At 45.5% G+C, this 22,690-nt stretch overlaps 1 protein-coding gene across 6 annotated transcripts in view; it reads right to left on the bottom strand.

The window, feature by feature from the left end:
• The window catches only part of LOC102452998 (centrosomal P4.1-associated protein-like), a 70,533-nt gene that overhangs the window by 10,797 nt on the left and 37,046 nt on the right, over nucleotides 1–22,690 (bottom strand). For 5 of the 6 annotated variants that reach the window (XM_075924636.1, XM_075924635.1, XM_075924638.1 and 2 more), the window contains 8 exons: nucleotides 20,443–21,877; nucleotides 18,187–18,313; nucleotides 14,018–14,183; nucleotides 10,874–11,089; nucleotides 9,365–9,511; nucleotides 2,645–2,803; nucleotides 1,903–2,014; nucleotides 1,495–1,601 (listed from right to left, as the gene is read on the bottom strand). In XM_075924636.1, coding sequence (XP_075780751.1) covers nucleotides 1,495–1,601; nucleotides 1,903–2,014; nucleotides 2,645–2,803; nucleotides 9,365–9,511; nucleotides 10,874–11,089; nucleotides 14,018–14,183; nucleotides 18,187–18,313; nucleotides 20,443–21,877 — 2,469 coding nt within the window. The remainder of the gene's footprint in view (nucleotides 1–1,494; nucleotides 1,602–1,902; nucleotides 2,015–2,644; nucleotides 2,804–9,364; nucleotides 9,512–10,873; nucleotides 11,090–14,017; nucleotides 14,184–18,186; nucleotides 18,314–20,442; nucleotides 21,878–22,690) is intronic. The other variant, XM_075924640.1, reaches the window with a different exon arrangement.

The raw sequence follows: 22,690 nt of genomic DNA, 5'->3' as shown, positions 1-22,690 counted from the left end.
AAAGACAGTGACCAAGCCATTTGTCTCGTGCCATCCCTCTCCAGCTTTCCACAAACTTCGGGCAGGGACACCACTCCTACCCCCTGGCTAATACCACTCCGTGGACCCAACCTCCATGGCTTGATCTCACTTCTCTTTAAACTCTGTTCTAGTTCTAGCCTTCACAGCCTCCTGCAGCAAGGAGTTCCACAGGTTGACTATTTGCTTTGTGAAGAAGAACTTTCTGTTATTAGTTTGAAGCCTGCTACCCATTCCTTTCCTTTGGTGTCCTCTAGTCCTTCTATTATGGGAACTAATGAAGAACTTTTCTGTATGCACCCTCTCCACCCCACTCATGCTTTTATAGACCTCTCTCATATCCCCCCTCCATCTCCTCTTTTCTAAGCTGAAAAGTCCAAGTCTCTTTAGCCTCTCTTCATATGGGACCTGTTCCAAACCCCTGATCATTTTAGTTGCCCTCCCCTCTCCCACCCTCTCTCTTCCCCTCTCCCACCTCCTTTTCCCAGTCTCCCCCAGTTTTGTTCAATAAAGAGAGATTCTATTTTTGAACACAATTGTCCTTTATTTTGTACATCAGGAAGGGGGGCTAGGGAGGGGTAAGTGGAAGGAGGTGAGGGAGGAATGGGGTACTAGCCCGCGATGGGGAGGACTGGGCTGGCTCTGCGGGCTTCTGGGGGTGGAAGCTCTCCTGCAGCCCCCCAATTGTCCCCTCTCCCCAGATGGCAGCCTGCGGCAAGTGCAGCCGGTCTGATGGCCGAGTGCTGTGATGTGCCCAGTGTGGGTACTCCGGGCAATCCAAGCCAGGACTGCTTTGCAAGCGGGGCACCCCTGAGAACTGTCTGTCCGGGGTGGGGGTCAGGTCCCTTTAAACACAGCCCTCGGCTAGCCTGAGACAGCAGCTCCACGCTCTAAGTCCTACTCTGATGCCCTGCCGGCACTGCTTCCGGCCATCCTTAACTCCGATTCAGGGTCCACTCTGTGTGGACATGCTAGTTCGAATTAGCAAAACGCTAATTCGAACTAGTTTTTTAGTCTGGATGCGTTAGTTCGAATTAGCTTAGTTCGAATTAACTAATTCGAACTAAGTTAGTTCGAATTAGCGCTGTAGTGTAGACGTACCCCTAGAGAGTATCACCAAGTCTATTTGATCCCAAAGTTTAAGTGACTTTTGAGTCCTTGTAAGGTGTAAATTTTCTTTCTCCTGTGTCAAGATGAAAATTTTAAGTGGTAACATAAACCTGCTTAAGATACATGTTATAAAGGGCTATATTTACAGAGAAACATACTTTGTAAGATGTCACCACAGCATATTTTTAAGTACAATTGGCAGCAACAGATGGGAGGGAAAATGAAGCAGACTGAATACTGGTCCCACTGAGGACAATGGTAATTTTGCCAGTGGCTGAAATGGGGCTAGGAGTTAGCTCCGTGTCTGTGAAAGTGGATGTATAAATCTTGCTGGATGATGAAATATTTCTATATGCACAAACATACCTGTGGTTCCTCATTGTTACTGTAGGACGTTGAGTTACACACATCATGGTTCTGGCTGCGAAAGAGGACTGTGTCCTCTGAACTGCCTGAGGTGGATGAATATCTGCCTACACAATAGGGGCGGGGGAAGGAAAAACAACAGAATCAAAAGATCTGTGCAGGCCCACGGAAGTGCTCAATCATAAAACTGCCACGGGGTTGTTTCAGAGTCCATTTTTAAAATGCTGACTTTCAGATTCATATAAACATATTACTCATTGCGGCCATAATATCATTCCTGTTGATAGCAACACTAGGTGCTGCCTTCTCTCCTAGGGCATAAAGAAGAAGCTGTAGGCTCCTCTGCAGACACTGCTGGCAGCTGGAAATTCCCACAAATCATAGCCTTAGAAATACAGGGACTCTCACCTTTTGTATAAGATGAGTTGGTTTCCTTTGGCACACTCAGGTGTGAGACAGAAGGGACAGGTGACTTCCTGCTATAGATTCTTTGTTTATCATGAGATGATTGATGCATAACCTAAAACCAAATGACAAGTTTTAGACAAATATACAGTTATACCATCTTTGTGAATTGGCAGTTCTCAATGTATGAATGGTCAAATATGAACTCCTCCTGGGCTGAGAAGAAATGAAGCTTGTGCCATAAATAACCAATACAGAATCTACAATTTATTTCTGTATAACTGTCTACTCTCCTCCTAACAAAAACATATAGCTTAGACTGTGAACTCTTTGGGACAGCATGTATCAATGGATCCAGGATCCCAATCAGGGCCTCTGAGCAATACCATAATATGAACAGTAATAAATATCATGCAGAATAGTCTGCACTATTAGGGCATGTCTACACAAGAGGGCTAAAGGCGAAATAAACTACACAATTTCAACTAAGTCAATTGCATAACTGAAGTCGAAGTATCTTAACTCGGCTTTTGGTGCTGTCTACATAGCAGAAATCCTTCGATTTCCTTTATGCCTCATAAAATGAGGGTTACAGGAATCAGAATAAGAAGTTCTCCAGCTCGACATTATTTCAACATCATGTCGAAATAACTGCTTCTAGTGTAGGTGTGGACTACACTATTTCCGAATAAAGTCAATTATTCCAAAATAACACTGCTGTGTAGACAAACTCTTAGCTAGTTACCTTCTCTGGCTCAAATGGTGTTAATCTTCCGTGATGGGGTGTTCTTCTGCCAGTGGGTGTTGAACTTCTGCTATGAAACTGATTAGAGGGTGTCTTTTCTCGGGCTTCCCTTGTTACTGATTTCAAAGACTCCATCCTTTCCACTTTACTTTTCATTGCCTGAAATGCATTCAATATTTTTGCATTAAACAGACACTGTTATGTTAAAAAGAAACATCACATGGAATCATTCTGTAAAAGCAGCAAAAACGTATTTCAAAACTTTTAGAATTAAAAAAATAATTTGTTACTATTTTTGCGGTTTGTTTACTTTTCACATATAGCTCTCTGCTTGGAAAATGGAAATGGACAAGTCACTTTCACTTTTGTTTCTAAGCAGTTTCATTTTCCAGTCTTTGTAAAGCTGGAACAACCCTGGTGAAAGGATGCAATCACAATAGCAGGATGTTCACTTATTAAGCACTTATAAATTCATACGGTGACATATGGCCCTACTGAAGTTAATGGCAAAACTCTCATTGATGTCACTGGGTTCAAGATTTAACTTCCAGTTTTTAGGGCCAGAAGGAACCACAACAATCACCTTGGCTACGTCTAGACTGGCATGATTTTCCAGAAATACTTTTAACGGAAAAGTTTTTCCGTTAAAAGTATTTCCTCAAAAGCGCGTCTAGATTGGTCCCAGAGTTATCGTTATAACGATGCACTTTTGCGCAAAAACGCGTGTTCATTAGCGGGACGCTTTTGCGCAAAAGCAGAAGCCCGGAACCATTTTGCAGAGGGCAAAAGGGCACCAGGACTTTCCGGGGGCGGGGGCTGGATCTCCTTTGAGACACGTGCTTAAAGGGATCTCCCTGGCCAGCCGTTTATCTCCTGCTGCGTGCTATAGGACCCCTTGCAGGGACTGACAGCCGTAGCAGTTTTGGTGGTTGCCCTCTGCCTTTTTGGTCACCACTGCCTTTTGTCACCTAGTGCCTTTGCTTGGTTTTTTTTTATCGTCCTTATTTTTTCTGCCATGGGTGGCCATGTGCCTGCTCTGGCCCCTGCCGGCCATTTTGGAGTGCCTGCAGCTGGTGCTCCAGGCTGCTGCCCTCCTGTTCCAGGACATGGAGACGCAGATCGCTTTGGACTCCCTCACCACAGAGGCCATGGTGTCCCTGTGGCATCCCCACCCCAGCATGGAGAGGCCACTGTGGAGACTGGACACCAGTACGGGCTGGTGGGACCGGCTGGTCCTGGGGCAATGGGACAACCAGCAATGGCTCCGGAACTTTTGCACGTGAAAGCGAATGTTCCTGGACCTGTGTGCCTGGCTTGCCCGTGTGCTCCAGAGAACCACCACCCGGCTGCGGGCACCCATCCCCGTCGACAAGAGGGTCACCATCACACTATGGAAGCTGGCCACCCCGGACAGCTACCGATCGGTGGCACACCAGTTCAGGGTGGGCAGATCCACCATCAGTGTCGTCGTGATGGAGGTAAGTCCCAGGGGGAGTGGGGAGTGGAGTGTGTTGCACGCCATGCCCAGGGGCAGCCAAGACTCCAGGCTGGGTTACACAGGGGTTTGGGCCGTCCCTCCCTTGCACAGGACTGCTGATGGGGGCAGGGAGGGGGGACCGTGGGGCGAGGGGGCCCTGGTGTGTGTGTGTGTGAGAACACAGAATGCATCACGGGGGGGGGGGGGGCAATGGAGCACACACTCACCCTGCCTTATGTGATGTGTTCTCCTGTGTTTCTCTGCACCCTCCTGCAGGTCGTCTACGCCATCAACGATGTCCTACTGCCAAGAGTCATCCGCCTGTGCGATGTGGACACTACCGTGGCCGGCTTCGCTGCCCTCGGGTTCCCCAACTGCGGGGGAGCCCTGGATGCCACCCACATCCCTGTCTGGGCCCCGGAGCATCGAGCAGCCCATTTCATGAACCGGAAGGGGTACTGCTCGATTGTCCTCCAGGCCCTCGTGGACCACCGTGGCTGCTTCTTAGACGTTTATGCGGGCTGGTCGGGCAGGGCACACGACTCCCGCATCCTCAGGAACTCCGTCCTGTTTTGCAGGCGGGAGGCGGGCACCTACTTCCCCCGATGGGAGTTGACTGTCGGGGATGTGCCTATGCCCATATGTGTCGTCGGGGACGCGGACTACTCCCTTCTGCCCTGGCTAATGTGGCCCTACATGGGGCGGCCGGACCAGAACCGGGCCCGGTTCAACGACCGCCTCAACCGGGCCTGCAATCATGTGGAGTGCACCTTCGGCCGCTTGAAAGTCCGCTTCCGTTGTTTGCTCACCCGTCTCGAGATCGGTGAGCGGAATGCCACGGAGGTAGTGGCTGCGTGCTGCGTGCTCCTCAATCTCGTGGAGCGGAGTGGGGAGGCCTTCCTCCCTGCATGGTTGGCAGCCGAGGGCCAGGGCTATGAACAGCCCACACAGCTGCCATCCGCCTGGTGCACCAGGTGCATCCAGGAGGCCCTAATGGACATGTTCGCCCAGGCCCCATAGTAGGGTCGCCTCGGTCTCCCTTGACAACTCCCTCCCATCCCCTCCCCTTCCCCTCCTCTCCCCTTACCTCCCAATAAACACCAAACACAAGTTTTGTTTTGAACAGAAAAAACGTGTATGTTTTTATTTACAAGGGGGAGAGGCGGAGGAGAAATTGAACTGGGAGGGGGAGGAGCTACTCCTCGGAGGGGTGGCCCTGCGAGCGCTCCTGAGGGGGCAGACCTGCACATGGGGGGCAGACCGCATCGGGGCAGGCTGCACAGGGAGGTAGGCAGGAGGGGCAGGAGGAGCAGGAGCGGCAGGAGCAGGAGGGGCCATTGCAGGAGGGGACAGGGGCACTGCTGGGGGAGGGATGGCGGGGCATGGGGCAAGGCCATGCCATAATGGATGGCATGGACTATGTGGGTGGTGAGGGTGGTGATCGAATCTGCCATGCAGACGCACTAGGCCTGGAAGGCACCCCAGGCCTCCTGGCGCCATTGCAGGTCCGCCTCCACGCGTCAAGTGATGGCTGCCTTGACGTGCTCAACAGCCTGCACATGGTGCCGAAGGAGCTGGTCCCGGTGGCGGAGCCGCTGCCTCGGTGGTTGGGCGGCTGGGGATGCTGCTGCTTCTGCAGGACTTGAGGGTCCCCGGCTTGTGCTTGGTCCCGCTGCAGGGAAGAGAAGAAAGGATGGGTCAGTCAGGCAGCCTGGCCACTGTCCCCACACCTCATGCCCTCCACCCCTGAGCCCAGGTGACACCACAGTAGTGTGGCTTGGGCCCACTCGGTTACCCCCTTTCCCCGAGTGTTGTAAGTTTGCATACAGGAGCGCCCCTGGAGTAGGGTCCTCCTCCATGTATTGTAACCACCGGTCTGTGTCCTGGCCCTGTGGAGGGTGGGAGGGTGCTTGTGTTGTGTTCACCTGTGGAACTCCTTGCCAGTGGAGGCTGTGAGGCTTTGGGCTAATCAATGGTGTTTGATAAATCCCCACATAGTGCCTGGGAGCACATCTGGCAGATGTGGTCTGGGCTCTCAGATCCCCATTGCGTGGGATATCTCCTGGATGGAACCAGAGTTGACTGGGGAGTGGACCATCCTTGCAGCAAAACTCAGGCGGCCCTAGAGCCGGCCTGAGCACTTCCTCCTCTCCTCCTCCCGTTAGCCCTCACACATGTAGCCCAGGGATATGTGTGGCTCCAGTGGGGACTTCCCTCGGGGAGCCAGCCAAGGCACCGGGAGCAGGCGAGGGGCTCAGTGGGGGCCACGCTCACAGGGCTGTGATGTTGTGGTTTTCCCACGAGCAACTGGCTGTGCCTCACAGCCAGTCATGGGACAGTGTGCCGTTCTGCGTGCTGCACCCTTGCGGAGGTGCGGGCTCTGGCCTGAGTCCCTGGGACTCTGGCTGGTTCCAGCCAGCATCCACCCTTTCCCCCCTGATGCTGCCAGATGTGTGTGAGCAGCACGGTCCCAGGCGTGCCCTGCAGCTGCCTGCCGTGGCCACATCCCACTCAGTCACCAGGCTGCATGTGGTTGCACGTGCTGCTTCCTACCTAAGGCTACACAGCATGCAGCTCACGCGGCCTGAGTGATATGCCGTCCCCCCTCCCCGCCCTTGTGAGTGCAAAGTGTAACACTCACCGGTGGATCCTTCCCCGGCCTCGGAGGATGTATGGGAGACATCAGGACTGCCGGAGGGGGCCTGCAGGATGGCAGTGCTGGCCTCGTCCTCCGACGCAATGCTGTCTCCTTCCCCCGCCTCGGTGGTCCTGGTGACGGGGGGGGAGGGGCGCATGCTGCTGTCCACAGAGACATCTGGTGCCTCTGGTACTGGCTGGCCCAGGATAGTGTGGAGCCCTTGCTAATGGGGGCATGTGTCGGCTCCTGCCCCCTGGCCCTTGCTGGCCCGGATGTAGCCCAGGCGCAGTTCTTTTACCTTAGCCTGGACTTCCTCCAGGGTCTGGGCTGCATGGCCCTGCTGGGCGAGCGCCTGGGCCATGCGGGAAAAGAGCTCTGCGTTCCGGCACTGGGAGCGGGTGTCGTGCAGGGCCTCCTTCCCTCCTGCCAGAGGTCCAGGAGGGCTTCCAGCTCCCCCGGGGCCAGGACGGGGCCCTTCTTTTTCTGGCCCTGGGGGCCTCCTGCGCTGGGGGTGCGGGTGGCTGATCCCCACCTGGAGCTGCCATCGTGCTTGGGGGGGTGTCTGCTGGAAGGCAGGGGCCACGTGGCAGAGCTGTGGCCAGAGGGCTCCTGCCTTGTGACCTCAGCAGCCTGCGTCTGCTTTAAGGAGGCTCGGGTTACCAGGAAGTCCGAGAGCTGATTGTGGCTACGGAGCCTCCGAGTGTCCACTCGGGGCTTTTTCCGTTTAGCCTGCTTTTGCGCAAAACGTCTTAGCTGCCTGCCTACACTTGCCCTTTTGCGCAAAAACATTTCCACAACAGGGCTTTTTCCCGAACAGGAATGTCAAAGCATTTGTGCACGAAGCACTGATTTCAGACAGTAGAACGTCAGTGCTTTTGCGCAAAATCAAGCAGCCAGTGTAGACAGCTGGCAAGTTTTTGCGCAAAAGCGGCTGCTTTTGTGCAAAATCTTGCCAGTCTAGACGCAGCCCTTAGGTAAAACTTTTCAAAAAGCACTTACATGACTTTGGAGCCGAAGACCCATTTTCAAAAGTGGCACAGGCATTTAAAAGCTAAAATCCCCCTGATTTTCAATGAGACTCAGAAGCAGTGGTAGTCCATTGGGCCCCTAAGAAGAAATATTTCTCCCTCCCTACCTGACAACATATAACAAAAAGTGAACGGGGGCGCTCTTGAGCTGTTTGCAGTCCTATACAACTGCTTATGCCTAGCACTGGATCTAATGCTAGTCTCTTTTGAAAATGGGACCTAGGCTGGTTAAGTCTCCTAGGCACTTCTGAAAATTTTAGCCCTCATCTGACCTTGTACATAATACTGAACATTACAATTTCACCTAGTAATTCCAGTATCAAACTCATAATTTCTAGCTGACAAACATTCAATCTAGGCCACCACATTCAAAAGTAGGGAAATGACAAGCTAATAGTTCACATACACTGTAAATGCTGCCCCCTTTTATGTCCGTGTACATTATACAATACAATCTTCATTCATATGATCACATTTTACTTGACAAATCATGCAGTATAGAATTTTAAGAGTTTTCCTAAAATTTTCAGGCCAAACCCTGCCATTTCTTGTCATGTTGACTGGGCAGGCAAATGAGGTAATTGTTGCATCTACTGTGAGAAGTAGCTTCTGTGCATCTCTAGATGTTAGAAATTAATTTGTGTCATGAGATCATTAACTGCAAAGAGACAGGAGGACTCTCAGTTCATCTGACTGACAAGGCACAGATTTAGGCCAGGGATAAAGAAAAGGCAGGAGAAGGATTATTATTCAGAATGCTCAAATGGAGACAAAACAAAAAGTTACAACTTGAAGCCGGGAAGAGGAAAATTCTAATTACATCTGTAGGAAAAAAATTCCTAAAGTGAGATGTATCAGACAATGGTGTAATCCAGCCTCAGAAAAACAGCCAAAGGACTATCAATATGAGCCCAGTGATGCACTCATGGTCAAATGGGAGTTTTGTCATTGATTTAACTGGAAGTAGGAGTAGGTATTATGGGTAAAATTGGAGCTTCATACCGAAAGCCAAATTCTGTGTGTGTGTGTGTGTGTGTGTGTGCGCGTGTGTGCGCGTGCATGCACGCGTGCAAGACCTGGAACAGTGAAAATACTGGATTTCAGCATTGCAGAAAGGTCATATAAGGAGACTCCACACCCTCTCATGTACCGTGGTGTAGTTCTTCATGGCGTCTCTCTCTTTAGAGTCAGAGAAATTTGAGGGAAGAGGAGGCTGGAAGAGTGAGTGGGGCAAGGCTACTGGATCCTCATCCTGTGGAAATTCCAGGGCCAAAACCATGCACTGAGGTAGGGTGCACAGGACATTGTGGTAAGTACAAATAGGCAATTCAGTTAGGTTTAGAATAGGAAACAGATGACTGTCTCACACCAGTACCAGTACAGTGGCCTAGAAGAATGCAAGGAAAACTTTACTGCACGATATTAGTGCAGAATGACAGCTTGTGGCCACATAGAAAAGGTGACCCTACATAACTAAACACATTTTGGTCCCAGAAATCATTCTCTCAGACAAGGCTCATATTTTTAAACTGTGGAAATGTGACTGTCCGCAATAAGGGCCCATGTTTTAGTCATACTTTCATAGTCACATTTCCGGGGGGTTGTTTCTCCACTGGCGTTTTCCTCCCCACTGGAGTGGTACTGCGACTCTTAGGGTTACCTCGCAATGGCCTTTCTTCCAGGTTAGCCACAGATGATGTCCCTCTCAAAATAGCTTCAGAAACCTAATGGAGAATTTATGATAAAAAAAACCAATGATTTATCTTTCGCTTGTAACAGAACCAGTCACTTCATTTTGTATCTGGTGAAAAAACCCAACCAACCCTTCGCCTTTTCTGAGGTAACAGGGAAGTATAACCTAATTACACAGGTAGCTCCTATTCAGCCAGCTTGGCCACACAGGGTGTGTGTGGAGGACCAGGTTGCAACGATTTCCCCATAAGCAAAGAGATTAACACCAAATGGAACTCCCTCATGATTAGGTGCCCAGCGCTGGAAAATTTAATGCTGTGGTTCTCAAGTGGTGATCCATGGTGACTTTTTCGGTGGTCCACAGGAACATTGTCCAAAGTCACACAGCATGGGCAGGCACCAAAAATCTGTTAGTAAAAAATAAATTTCAAACCAAAATGTTCGTTGTCTACTCTTTTTTATCATCTCTCAAAAAGGAGGTGGTTCACGAAAATGTTTTGATTGCCCTGGTGGTCCGTGGACTGAAATGAGTTGAGAACCACTGACTTAATGGCTCTGAATGGGAGATAAACCAGAATCATCCTACGTTTATACACAAAGAACTAGATTCCACATCTGGCTGAATTATGTTCCTCTGAGCCTGGAGCTAGCCAGGGACAGGATGGTGCCCAGCATAAGTTACAGCAGCCTCAGGGTCATGTTCCATACTATGCCTCTATGGAATACAGGGATAAGTTTGAATTAAGATATGCAACTCCAGCTATGTTAATTGCATAGCTGGAGTCAATGTACCTTTATTTGGACTTTGTCACCATCACAACAACAGGAGGTTGATGGGAGAAACGCTCTGACCCACTTCCCTTACTCCTCGCGAGAAGTAGGAGTACCAGTGCCAACCGGAGCACCTTCAGCATTTGATTTTGTGGGTCCTTACTAGATCCACTAATTCAAATGCCAGAAGATTGATCTCTGAAGTATCAATCCGCAGGTAAATACAGATGTGGCCTTAAATACTGGAGCCCCAAGCTTTACGGTTCTTTTGCACCACCAGAGAAGGCCAAAGCAGAGGCCAGAATCTAGATCAAAATGTCTGGTCTATTTGGCCTTCCCTAACTCTTGCTTTGATTGTGACTGTTGCACAGTTTTCTGCCAATGATTCCAGGAATCTTGTAAAGAAGGACTTAGTTGTTGTCATTTACAAAGGGAAGGATGGCCCATTGGTTAGGGTACTAGTCTAGGACTATTATTTTCCTGAGAACAATTGTCTAAGAGGGAGAGAGAGTATGCACTTGCATTCCTGATTCTGAAGAAATCTTAAAACTTTGAATTGCTCTGTCATTAGTACACCAGAAATTTCTATTGTTTAATCACACAGAAAATACATCCTTCAGTACCGGAGTTTCTGATTTTCTGCTTATGAAATCCACAGCTCCAGGATTTTTTTCTGCTTTCAGCCTCTGGTGCTCTGAAACTCTGAGCTCCTCTTGAAGCTCTAGGTTCTGTTTGGTCAGAATCTCAATTTGACTTTTTAGCTTGCCATGGGCAGCGTGCCAGTGGGACTCATTTCTCCTGAAATCCTCCTGGAGCCTTGCAATCTGCTGTTTTAACATCTGTTATTAGAGAAAGGCATATAACATCAATGCACCATTCCAGATGAGGAAAGCACATCTTATGCAAGCAGAAAGACACCTGAAATCTGTTGTTTTGCCTAGAGCGTTACTGAAACTTTTCATTGTGACATAAACACACACAAAACAAAATCACACAAGATCTACCAAAATACATAGCAATAAACAGAGCAAAATAAAAACCCATGCTGGAGAAGAGCCAAAGAAAGGGGCTAAGAAAAAGGAGTAGCTACAATATTTAAGGTTTACTGAAAGCATCTGCAGTACTAAGATATTCAGCCACAAAGGGCTGATTTTCAGAATTGCTGAACATCCAGCACAAATGAATTCAATGGTTGCAGGTGATCAATACCTTTCAAAAACGAGGCCCCAAACATTCCAATCATCAAGAAGCATCTTACTGTGTTTGCATTAAAAAAAAAAAAAAAAAGAGAAAGAGAGATTTTTTTTAAATGGCTTGGACAGATGGAACAATCTGACTGATTCAGGTTCTCCATAAGCCCAGAACACCTACCACTCTCAATGACAGCAATGATGACAAATCAAGCCTGTATGTCTGTCTAAAATGCATGCTGTAGCTCAGGTTGACCTCCTGCATATGAAAGGCTATAGAACCTCACCTCGTAATCTCTGTATGAAGCCCAAGTTTGGGCTTCATACAGAGATTACTAAGTGAGGTGCTGTGGCCTCTGGTGTGCAGGTCAGCCTAAATCAGTAGTTCTCAAACTTTTGTACTGGTGATCCCTTTCACAGAGCAAGCCCCTGAGTGCAGTGCCCCTGCTAGAAATTAAAAACACTTTTTAATATATTCAACACCATTTAAAATGCTGGAGGCAAAGCAGGGTTTGGAGTGCAGGCTGACAGTTTGCAATCCCCCATGTAGTAACCTCATGACCTGTGGAGTCTCAACCCCCTGTTTGAGAACCTCTGGCCTAAATGATCATAATGGTCCCTTCTGGTCTTAAAATAAAAACTCACAACTCTGACCACATGGTCAAGCCACCTTGGAAATACATTTAAACTCATGTCTCCTTAGACATGCCTTGACCCTTTATTAATTCTACACTGCACCTTTCAAAAGAAAGAAGAGGATGTGCAGAAGTCTTGAGCCTTTTGTCTGCTCAGGGAGAACTATACACAATGCTGAACTGTAATCTGTCATTTTTGCTTGCATTAAGTGGCTTTGCAATCATTCTTTGATAAGTGTATTTCAAAACAAATTGAACTGTACATTACTAATCCTTGTCCTTTGCGAACAAAACCCTGCAAACCCCAACCTTCAACACTTGCAATGAGGTTTACAGGCGCGGTCGGAAAAGGCTTTCCTTGTCGACCGATCTCCGTCTAGACTGCCGCTTTTTGCTGGCAAAGTGCAGCATCAGCAAAAAGCAGTGGCCATTTCTATTCAAATGAAGCGCAGAATATTTAAATCCCCGCTTCATTTGCAATAGCGATGTGCTTAATTGACATCCATCTGTCGGCAGAGGGGTGTAGTTTAGACACACCCACTAACTGTGATTTGCCTATTGATCTGCCACATGTGGGACATGCCCCCAAACTGAGATGGACACAAGAAAGCTATTTATTTATATGATACTAATGCTACCATCATTATGGCACCGGGGCACTTGATGTACATTGACAAGCTTGATCCTGCAAAAGGGCAGTGATGTATTGTTGCTTGTATAAAAGAACGTAAAAATTGATAAGCAGACAGCAGGGGAGTCTGATCTTGCAAGAATGAGTGACACTCTGTGCTCACTACACTACTAATGCTCACTACATTACTAATGCAACGTGACTTAATCTTGCATGCTGTGGTGTTGTGCCCATTTTGATCCCAGGATATTAGAGAGACAAGATGGGGGAGGTAAAATCTATTATAGAGAAGTTGGACAATCTTGAGAAGTTGGTACAATAAAAGATATTACCTCACTCACCTCGTGTCTCTTAACGCTGCACAGCTTTGCAATGAAAAAATTAGGACTATGTAATATAAAATATAGCCTCTATTAAGTGGATTCAAAACTGATTCATTGACAGATCTCAAAAAGTAATTGTAAATGAGGTCCATCATCCAGTAAGTGTTTGTAGTGGCTTCCAACTGGGATTTGTTCTTGGCCCAGTGCTAGCCAATATTTTTATAAAAGCATTGCTGGTAAAATGACACCAAAATGACACCAAAGAATGATGGGAATGGGTCAGTTATAATGAATGATTTTAACATACTGAGCTCATTTGAATCACATGCATTTTAACTGCAAAGTCAAAGTCATACTTCCAAGATAATGGACTGTGTCCTGGAATGCACTGGCAAAGAAAAGGACTTGGTAGATAACCAGTTGAACATCCAATTCCAGTGCAGTGCTGTAGCTAAAAGGGCAAGCCTGATTCTTGGGTGTATAAGAAGGGGGCTATTAAGTAAGAATAGGCAGCTGGTATTAATCTCTGCATATGGACTGGTAAGAGCATTACTGAAATGCTGTGTCCAGTTTTGGACTCCACATTTCAAAAAGGATATAAAAAATTTGAAAAGGATTCAGAAAACATCCACAAAAATGATTGGTGATCTGGAAATCATGTGTTATGTGCTCAGTTTATTTAGTACATCCAAGAGGAATTTAGAGGTTAATTGATTACAGTCTACAAGTACTTATATATGCAAGTAAATTCTAAATCTATCAGAGAAAGGCATAATGTTATCCAGTGGCTGGAAACAGAAGCTAGACCAATTCAGACTAGAAATAAGTTGTAGATTTTTAACAGGGAGAGTAATTAACTGTCGGAACAATTTGTGTAAAAGCATGGTGGATTTCTAGTATTTGAGCAACAATTATATCCATTCTGGGATGGACTACAAACTGATCTGTAAAATCACATTTTCTTTCTCCTTCCTTGTACACTGCTTACTTGTATTTCTTCTGATTTCACTTCCTCCCTACTGATTCTAGCTGCTGTTGCATGCTTCTTAAGTTCAACCTTTTCTTTCTGCGGTGTGTGAATGTGGTCTCTCCTATATTCTTCCAAGTGATTGAGGTCTTGAGCCTTGTTGGTTTGAAACTGATCCATTCGTGTTCTGTGGAAAAGTTAAATTGGGGATTATGAAGCTGATTTTAAAAATGTAAGTTGAATCCTGTCTTTGGACGTGTATGCAGGATTCCCAAACACAGGGCCTGATTTTCGGAGGTCTCAGGCATTCATGGCAGACACTAAAGTCAAGGGGAGCTATAAGTATTAAACAGCTCAGAAAAAAATCGAGAGTCTCAAGTGTATGTTTGAAGGCAGAATTTTTTCCCTTGAGCAGATGGAAGACAACTCCCGTTGTGTTTTAAAGGTTTCAAACACATTTTCTGAACACATTAAGGGATAAATTATGGCAGTCAGTGGTGAGCCATGGCATTTTTAGTAAGGCATGCAATAGTTCCATTCAAAATTTGAATGCCTTAAGGAGTCCAAACTTTTGAGTGATGTTGCACAAAATGGAATCCTACCTGCAAATGATCTCATGACACAAATCAATTCTAACATTAGAGCACACCAAATAGAATCATCCTACAGCCCAAATCTGTGGCCACAAGTTGAATTATGTTTTTTTTTCTCTTTAATTCTAGAACAAGCAATGTATGTGTTGCATAAATAAATGGCACACCTACTGATTGCAACCCAGATCAGTTGTGCTTGAGGAGAGAGAGGGCACAGGTAGCTCCTTCCCCACAACACACCCATGCAGGGGGCAGCATTGGAGGCTGCACTTTCAGAAGCCCTAGCTGCCCCAGAGTGAGACTGGCCATAGACCTTACACACCAGTTAGTGGCTGTTGAACTGATGGCAATGCTTCAAATCCAAGTGCTCAATGTGCAATCTTGGCTCCTAGGAGACATTTTGTTTTCCAATCTTAAGGTCTCTAGAAGCCAGTGTACAGGCAGCGTGTGTTTTCCCCCACTGGTGCTCAAGTCCATAACAAAGTCCATAACAAAGCCCAGAATGCAGCATATTTGTATGAACTGAAATAAGTGTCTGGCTCAAACACTTACCCCATTTTGGAATATATTACATCATTCATTAGCCTCCTAGACAGGCACACGATGAGGCAGCAGTGAGGTGGTCAAAAGCATTCGCCCCACTAAATGGCCCTGTCAATGCAGAGTGTTATCTAATGTACAAAACTGACACTGACCTTAAGAGACTCATAGGCCTCCTCCTCTTGCTGCCTTAAGGAAGGTGCCACTGCAGGAGAGATCTTTACAGTTTATTCATTTGGATTTAATTTATTGGCTGCTTTTTTAAAAAAATGAGCCCTTCCAGTATTCTGGACCATGAACATTGAAAGTCAAAAACATCCCCAATAGCCAATTAACTCCTCACCCAACATTTATTGGGAGTAATAAACACAACAGCCCTGCTAATGCCCATCCTATTCTTGCCCATTAAGAGAATAGAAATGTTACCCAGAAAGTTGACAAACTTGGACCACAGCAGGAAACAATTTCTAAAGCAGAGTGTCTTTCCCAGCAAATGCTCTACTTTTATGGCTAGACCAAAAAGCTATGGGTTGCGGCATCTCAGCTGACCTCATCTATTGCAGAACCACCCAAAGAGACCAGAAGTGTTTCAGTTAGGGTTGAACCGAACCGGTTAGGGGCCTTATACAATAGATAAAAACCAAAGCCCTTGAATTGCACACGAGAGGGTATGTCTACATTACAGAGGTTTTTCTGAAAAAACTTAGGTTATGTCCACACTGCAATCGCATTATTTCGAAAAAAAATTGAAAGAACAAAGGGGGTTTTCCGACATTGAAGAAGAAGAAGAAGCCTTTTTCCGAAAGAGTTCTTTCACAAAAAGGCGTGTGTGGACAGGGAAGAGGGAGTTCTTTCGAAAGAAGAGGAAAGAGGAAAAAAGTACAGGTGTCCTGGTGCCCACTCTGTCCATAGTAATCACAGATTAAATGTGAGATAACATCCATTCAGTGTGAATGCTATCTTTTGAAAAAGCAGATCGCTTTTTCAATGTGCTTTGGCAGTGTGGACGTGCTCTTTCAGAAGAAAAATTTTTGGAAGCTCTCTTCTGGGAAAGTTTCTTCCAAAAGAAGCCTGCAATCTAGACATAGACTAAGTGAAATGGCAGACAGTGAACATCACAGGTGTAAAATACTCCTGGCAGAAAACACTGCCTACAAAGCAGGCTTCCATGTTTCATGCACACTGAAATTCTCATAAGGTCTTCAGCTGTCATCCTATTTAGAGCACATTGCAAAGATCCAATTATGAGCTGACAAAGATCCTGGTGATGGAAGTAAAGTACACAGTCAAGAGAAATTCTTCTAGCTAATTGGAGTGGGGAAGTACCCATGATTGCTGTTGCTACCTGGACATCCAGAAACTGCTCCAACAAGAACGGCAGGTTATATGTCACAAACGGCAGTCAAATTCCCCAGAAATAATCTTCATAAATCTCCTGACAGCTTCTTCCAGCCAACAACAATTTCTTCAGTCCAGTCTGGGAGGAGTCTCAGTCTATTAGCTCTCATCCCACCCCAGTCTCTGCTAGGCACTGGGTATATGCAAAATTACAGCATTTTCATCCTACACGTCTCATGCTTGAAGAAGCCTAACAAAAATATGTTTGTAAACCAGAGAATGGAGAGGAGCCTGGGCAGGTCCAGGCATGCCAACCAGGCTCTTACTGCTTCCACCAGCTAAAAAAGGCATCAAGGCATAACTGAAGAGCTATATCACTGTGGTTACCACCTAGGCTCCTGATGTGCTCATTAGTTTAAAAATGCAGAGCTAGATCCTGTGCTGGGGTAAATCAGTGTGAGGTCATTGATGTCAGTGGAGCTTAGGGAATTTATCCCAGCAGAGAATCTAGGCCACAAAGTGCAAAGAGGAAATTAAAAGGTCTACAATGCACCCCATCTATGGATTTGTGGATGCACACTTGTGTGAAAATGCTAGAGACTACACCAACTCCACCAAGAGACTGTAAAGCACTATGCTCAATAAGAGACACCCACTAGAGGGCATTACAGTATCTATCTACAGGAGCAGAGTACAGTTCTGTCAGGAAACGTACTGCCATTAACTCTGCCTGAGAAAGACACTTAGCAGCTGAAGTTAATACCAGTAAGTACCACTCAGGAAAAGTGCAGCCTAATTTCTAGTCACTTCTCCCCGACCTCCCCACTTGCTGCCTCTTTCCATGAGGTGGAGGGACATGGGAGGCAGCAGAGACAGAGGCACAGTGGGGGACCGGACTCGAGCTGGGTGCCCAGTCCCAGACACTGCGCCTCTGCTTTTTAAATGCAGCAAGAGCCTCCAGGGTCTTATTAAGTTTAAAAGGCAGAGCCACCGTGGGATTAGCTCCTGGGGCCAGGAGATAAGCCCACTGAGGCTCTGCAGTTTCCCCCTTATCGACTAATCAATTAGCTGATGAATGGAAATTCCATCGACTACTCAATTAGCTGATTAAACACAATTTAACGTCCTTAGAAAAGACCTGATCCAAAGTGCTTTGAAATTAATGGGAGTGAACACAAAATTGTAAATATAAGATGTGCGTGAGACACGTTCAGTTTGCAATATATATTCAATTTTCTTTTCAAGGAATGCAAAAACATCTAAATCAAGAAATTACTCTTATTTTACATAAGAAAAAAATTCCCCATACCAAGTAAAAAAATAGAGACCATAATAATACCAAAACAGGATTTAAAAACCTAGCTTTAGGAATCCAAGGCTGAGGCTATGTCTAGACTACGTGTTATTTTTGAAAGTGAAAGTAGTCTAGACGTGGTTTTTTTTTTGTTAAAAAAAGCCCTTTTTCGAAAAACCACTCTTCCTTAAAAAATGAGGTTTATGCGGTTTTTCGAAAAAGGGGGGGGTTCCGAAAGAACAGCATCCAGACTACTTTCACTTTTGAAAGATACACTTTCAAAAGTGAGATTAGAAGAAGATATCCATGGGAATTTGCATATCCTCTTTTGAAAATAAAGCATAGTTTAGATGTACCCTGAAAATATTGACCCTAGTATGTGGTGAACTAGTTACGTTTTGCGTACCCTGGAACGATTTACTTACCTGAGAAAATGTCTTGCTTTTTCTTGTTCTTCTTTCATTCTTGTAAGCAGAGGCGCTTCATGATGATACATGGCAACCTCCTTCTCCATTTCCTCTAACTGGTCAGTAAGCCTTCTCTGAACTGCTTCTATGAAGGCAACCATATTATTACATATAACTTACTGGGTATTCATGGAAATAGTCTACATATTTAACTATAGTAGAATTGCACAGACAAGGAAAACGTAAGTTTATCTGCTATATCCGTCAACAGACATTAACATCTTGTGGATCAATCCTGCAACTATTCACTGCGACATAATGCTTACTAGTGCGAATCAAGCACTATAACTGATAGTACCTCTAATAAACTGGGGGCTATTTATGTTTGGACCAAGACACAAATTCCATTTTGGGTTTTGTAAATGCCATGCTGACAATTAACCTCTATTTTGAATGAAACTTTTGAAGTGGCTTTGAGTAACCATGTTGTAGCAGGAACTTGACAGTGAAGAGTCTTTGTCTGAGGTGTAACAGAGTAATCAAGGGCCATCAACACTGAATGACTCTACTCTAATGGAACAATTTATTATTAACAAATAATAACAGTAACAATAACGCTTGCAGCTTCTCTACCAGCAGGATCGCTGACATTGAACGACTGACTGCCCAGACATTCCTTGTATAAGAAATTCCTTCACTAAGCCTGTGTTTCCTTGCTTTCCTGCCATGTTGTCCTCAAAATGTATAACTAGAAAAACCAGAGCCCCCACAGTCAAGCAGCAATGGGCTCAGGAGGGCTGAGGCACTAGTTCTTGGATCTAAGCAATCAGACTGTGTGGGGTCCCACTGTCCAAGAAGAGAGTCAAACATGAGATCTGCAACTGGGAACATGCCTGGTTTAGGAACAGTGACCAGACACTACTCCTATCCAGATCCCAGTATGTGGATCCAATCACAACAGAACAGATGCCATCCAGAGAGCAGGACCAGACCAGATTGTCACAGGAAGGGTTTTCAGGAGCAGACTCTTGGTCACTGTAAATCCAACTGGATCTCACTCCCATTAAGTGCAATGTGCTGCACCACAAAATGTCTACTTCAGAACAGAGGAGCTTCTTAGAACTTTCACTTGGACAACAAACCAACCCAGAGGGGAAAGGTGGCTGAACCTGGCAGAAACATAGTCATGTTAGTTGTAATAGTAACGTTCACTCAGCCCCAGCAAATACATAACTAAACTGCATGGGCATGTAGTATTTTTATAATTTTAGGAATTGCAACCCTGGCCTTTCAATGAACCAGAAACCACATGCCAGGGGTTTTTTTCCCCACTGGAGTTCCTTGTTGCTATAAAGGGAAACAGAAAAATCCCCCCTCAAAACCCACTTCCTCTGCAAGATTCTCTCCACAATAAGAAGAAAAGTAAGAGGATCAAATAAAATATAAGATTAAATCAGGTTTGTGAGGTAACTCCCCCCTCTGGGTCTTCCAATGCCTCCTGCTTTTTCTGATGGGACAAATGTCTCTTATACTGTAAACTCTTCAGGGCAGAGGCCATCTCCATCTTTGTGTCTCAAACAATGCCACACACTTTGCCTGTGCCTAATATCAACACTATTTAATTACAAAATGAGAGATTGGCATCTGAGCACATGACCAGGAACCTGGATATAGCAGACTGTAATTTCACTTACAATTCACCAGAGATGAATTTGACCCTCTCATTTTTATAATCCCACATCTAAAATCATCTTCCATTCTGGCCTTGCACACATTACTTAAACTCTGTGTTTCTCCATCCCTAAAATGGCAGTAACTCCACTGCGGTACTAACTCTGGATGGTGAGAGGATAAATTAACAATTTGTAAAGTGCTGTGAAGATGCAAAGGATAATGAGGGTTAAGCAACCACACCTACACAGCCACACAGAAACAGTATTCAATTATATACAATGAGCAATGAGTGGGCTCAGTCCAGCTCCTAGTGCAGTTGCCCTCGCCATGAAACCAGTTAAAAGTAGCCTTGACTGACACCTTTGTTGGCAGTCTCTGCAAAGAGGCCATGACTGAAATGGGCATATAGACTGAACTATTCCCTCAGCCCTAGCAGGATCCTGGTTTTTCTAGGTAAGGACTTAGGAATGTTGGCACAGTGGTGAGCATGGCATGGGATGGTGCATACACCTGTGGAGCATGTGTAGAATCATTATAAATCAAGAAAAAAGATCAACTCGTATTGACATACAACTTCTTTAAGTTTTGCTTAGCCCTTACCTAGAGTACCCACAACCAGTTTTCCTTGTGCCTGCTCTTCTGCAAGGGTTTCTTTAATTTTGAATGCAGGGAATGAGGGTAATGACTGCAGATCTAAATTTTTAACATCCCCAACATTACTCTTCTCACTTTTTGTCTTGAGCTCTCTTTCATCTTTCACAGATCTTGGGTGCTGAAAAGGAGCCTTTCGAAGAGAAGAGCAAGCCTTATTTACTTTCAGCTTGGCTACTCCATTGCCAGACTCACTGCTGCTTGTGCTGAGGAAAAGATCCTGCTTGCCTTTTATCTCTGGAGCCCCCAGGTTCTTTGGAAGTGGCTTGATGTGCTTTCTTGGGGCCAGATCTTCTGCTCCACTGGGCTCATCGCTAGCATAATCAGCATCAGAGAGATCCAAATTTTTGTCTGTGCAACCTACTCCCTGAGGCATGTGCATTGTGGGATTCTTAGTGCAATGAGATTTGGGGTCATCCTCACTGTCCGTGGATGTGCAACCTGACCCACTGGACAAAAGTTGAGCATTCCACCAGTTGGCATTACTTCTACTGCTTTGCCACTCTTGCTGGTGGCAGGAAGAAGTGACGCCCTTTTTTCTGTCCATGCCTTGAGTTGATTTGTGGGTAACTTTCATTATTCTGTCATTGACCATCTTAAATTCAGTGGTGGTTCCTCCTAAGCTCTCTGGGCCTTTGCTCACAGTGTAATCTTCACCGGGATAACTGCTAATTCCTTCCATGCTTGATGTGAAGTTGAGGCCTGTGCTCCAGTCCATCTGCTTGGTTTGGCTTCCTTCTAAATTCTGAAGCTTAGAGCCTTCTTGAAGGATTTCCAAGGGCTTTTCTGCTGTCTGAGTTAGATTGCCCTTCAGAAGCTGCTCCACAATATCTAGGTCCTTTTGAACTATAGATTCCATAGAACTTTTGTCTGCTCTGTCTGTTTGTCTTAGAGAATCAGGACATTGAGTTGTATTTTTCTCACCTACTTGTAGCTTCATTTCAGTCATCTGTTGCTGACACTGCTGCAGGAGTTCAGCCCAATTCATCTTCAGTGATACAGCAGGATCCTCTTTTGCACCCTCTACTCTGCCACCTCCTTCTCTTCTTTCTGATGGGCATTGCTCAGGATCGCTTGTCTTACTGTCAACCTGAGCCTTTATTTCACTCATGGACATGATGCAATCTGTATTCTTCTCACTAGAGACCAGAACTGTGGGGCTGCTGGCCCGCCTATTTAAACTATTTAAATGTTTCCCCAGCTGTGATTTTCCTGCATCCTGCTGGCAGGGCCAAGAGAAGAGATTCTGGCAATCAAAACTAACTCTTCTGGGATGTTTGGTTTGTTCTTTCACAAGGTTCTCTTTATTTTTTTCAAGTCTTGCAATGCCTTCTCCACGTTTCAGGAAAGATTTCCGAGGAGTCACTTTAGCCTCACAGAAGTTCTGCAAACAACAAAAACTATATTTAAAATATGATACATTGCTCAAAAATGGAAAGAAAAATCAAATCCCTTTAGGCAGAAGCCATAATAATGAAAACAGTTTCTTTGTTGTATGCCACATTTTTCTAATTTCCTTCATATCAAAACTTTTTAAACACACACAGTGCTAATTTTCCAGCATTTATATTGTCGAAGTCACACGGAACCAAATAAATTCCCATAGGGAGGAAAACTGGACCAAGATAATGTTCAGTGTTATGTTAGTTCAGGGATCAGCAACCTTTTCAAACCAAAAAGCCAAACTACATCAAAATTCAGAACACGTGGTCAGCAAAGAGCTTCTATAAAAATGCTCATATTTACTTAATATTATTGATAATTGACATGATAATTAATAATAGTATAAATTAAGCACTGTACTCAACACATTTATTTAATGGGATTTCTGCTGCTGCATGTTTTCTCACATTTCTTTACGTGTACATCATAACTGGTCAAAATCAGCTTCATGCACATATTCAGGCTGTCTTCTGTCAGTCTTGAGTGCAAATAACTTTTGATGTGATTCCAATGAGAGAAAGACTGCTCACACATATAGGTGGAGCTAAACAATGAAAGTAAGGCCAAGCTGTCATTCTGCATGGTGTTGTATGTGACAGGAAGTTTGCAGAATCATCATGTTCCAATTTCTTCATGTCAGTCTATCTGTGCAAATTTGCCAATTCTGCACATTGTCAAGCAAGGCATTCTAAATCAGAATTCATCTTGAAGAGTTTTTCCACCCAGCTATCCAATGCCTTGAAATCTGCAATTT

Source organism: Pelodiscus sinensis, chromosome 3, assembly GCF_049634645.1.
Source record: "Pelodiscus sinensis isolate JC-2024 chromosome 3, ASM4963464v1, whole genome shotgun sequence".
Classification (NCBI taxonomy): domain Eukaryota; kingdom Metazoa; phylum Chordata; order Testudines; family Trionychidae; genus Pelodiscus; species Pelodiscus sinensis.
The sequence above is the reverse complement of the archived record's forward strand: the minus strand, read 5'-3'. Positions and strand labels throughout refer to the sequence as shown.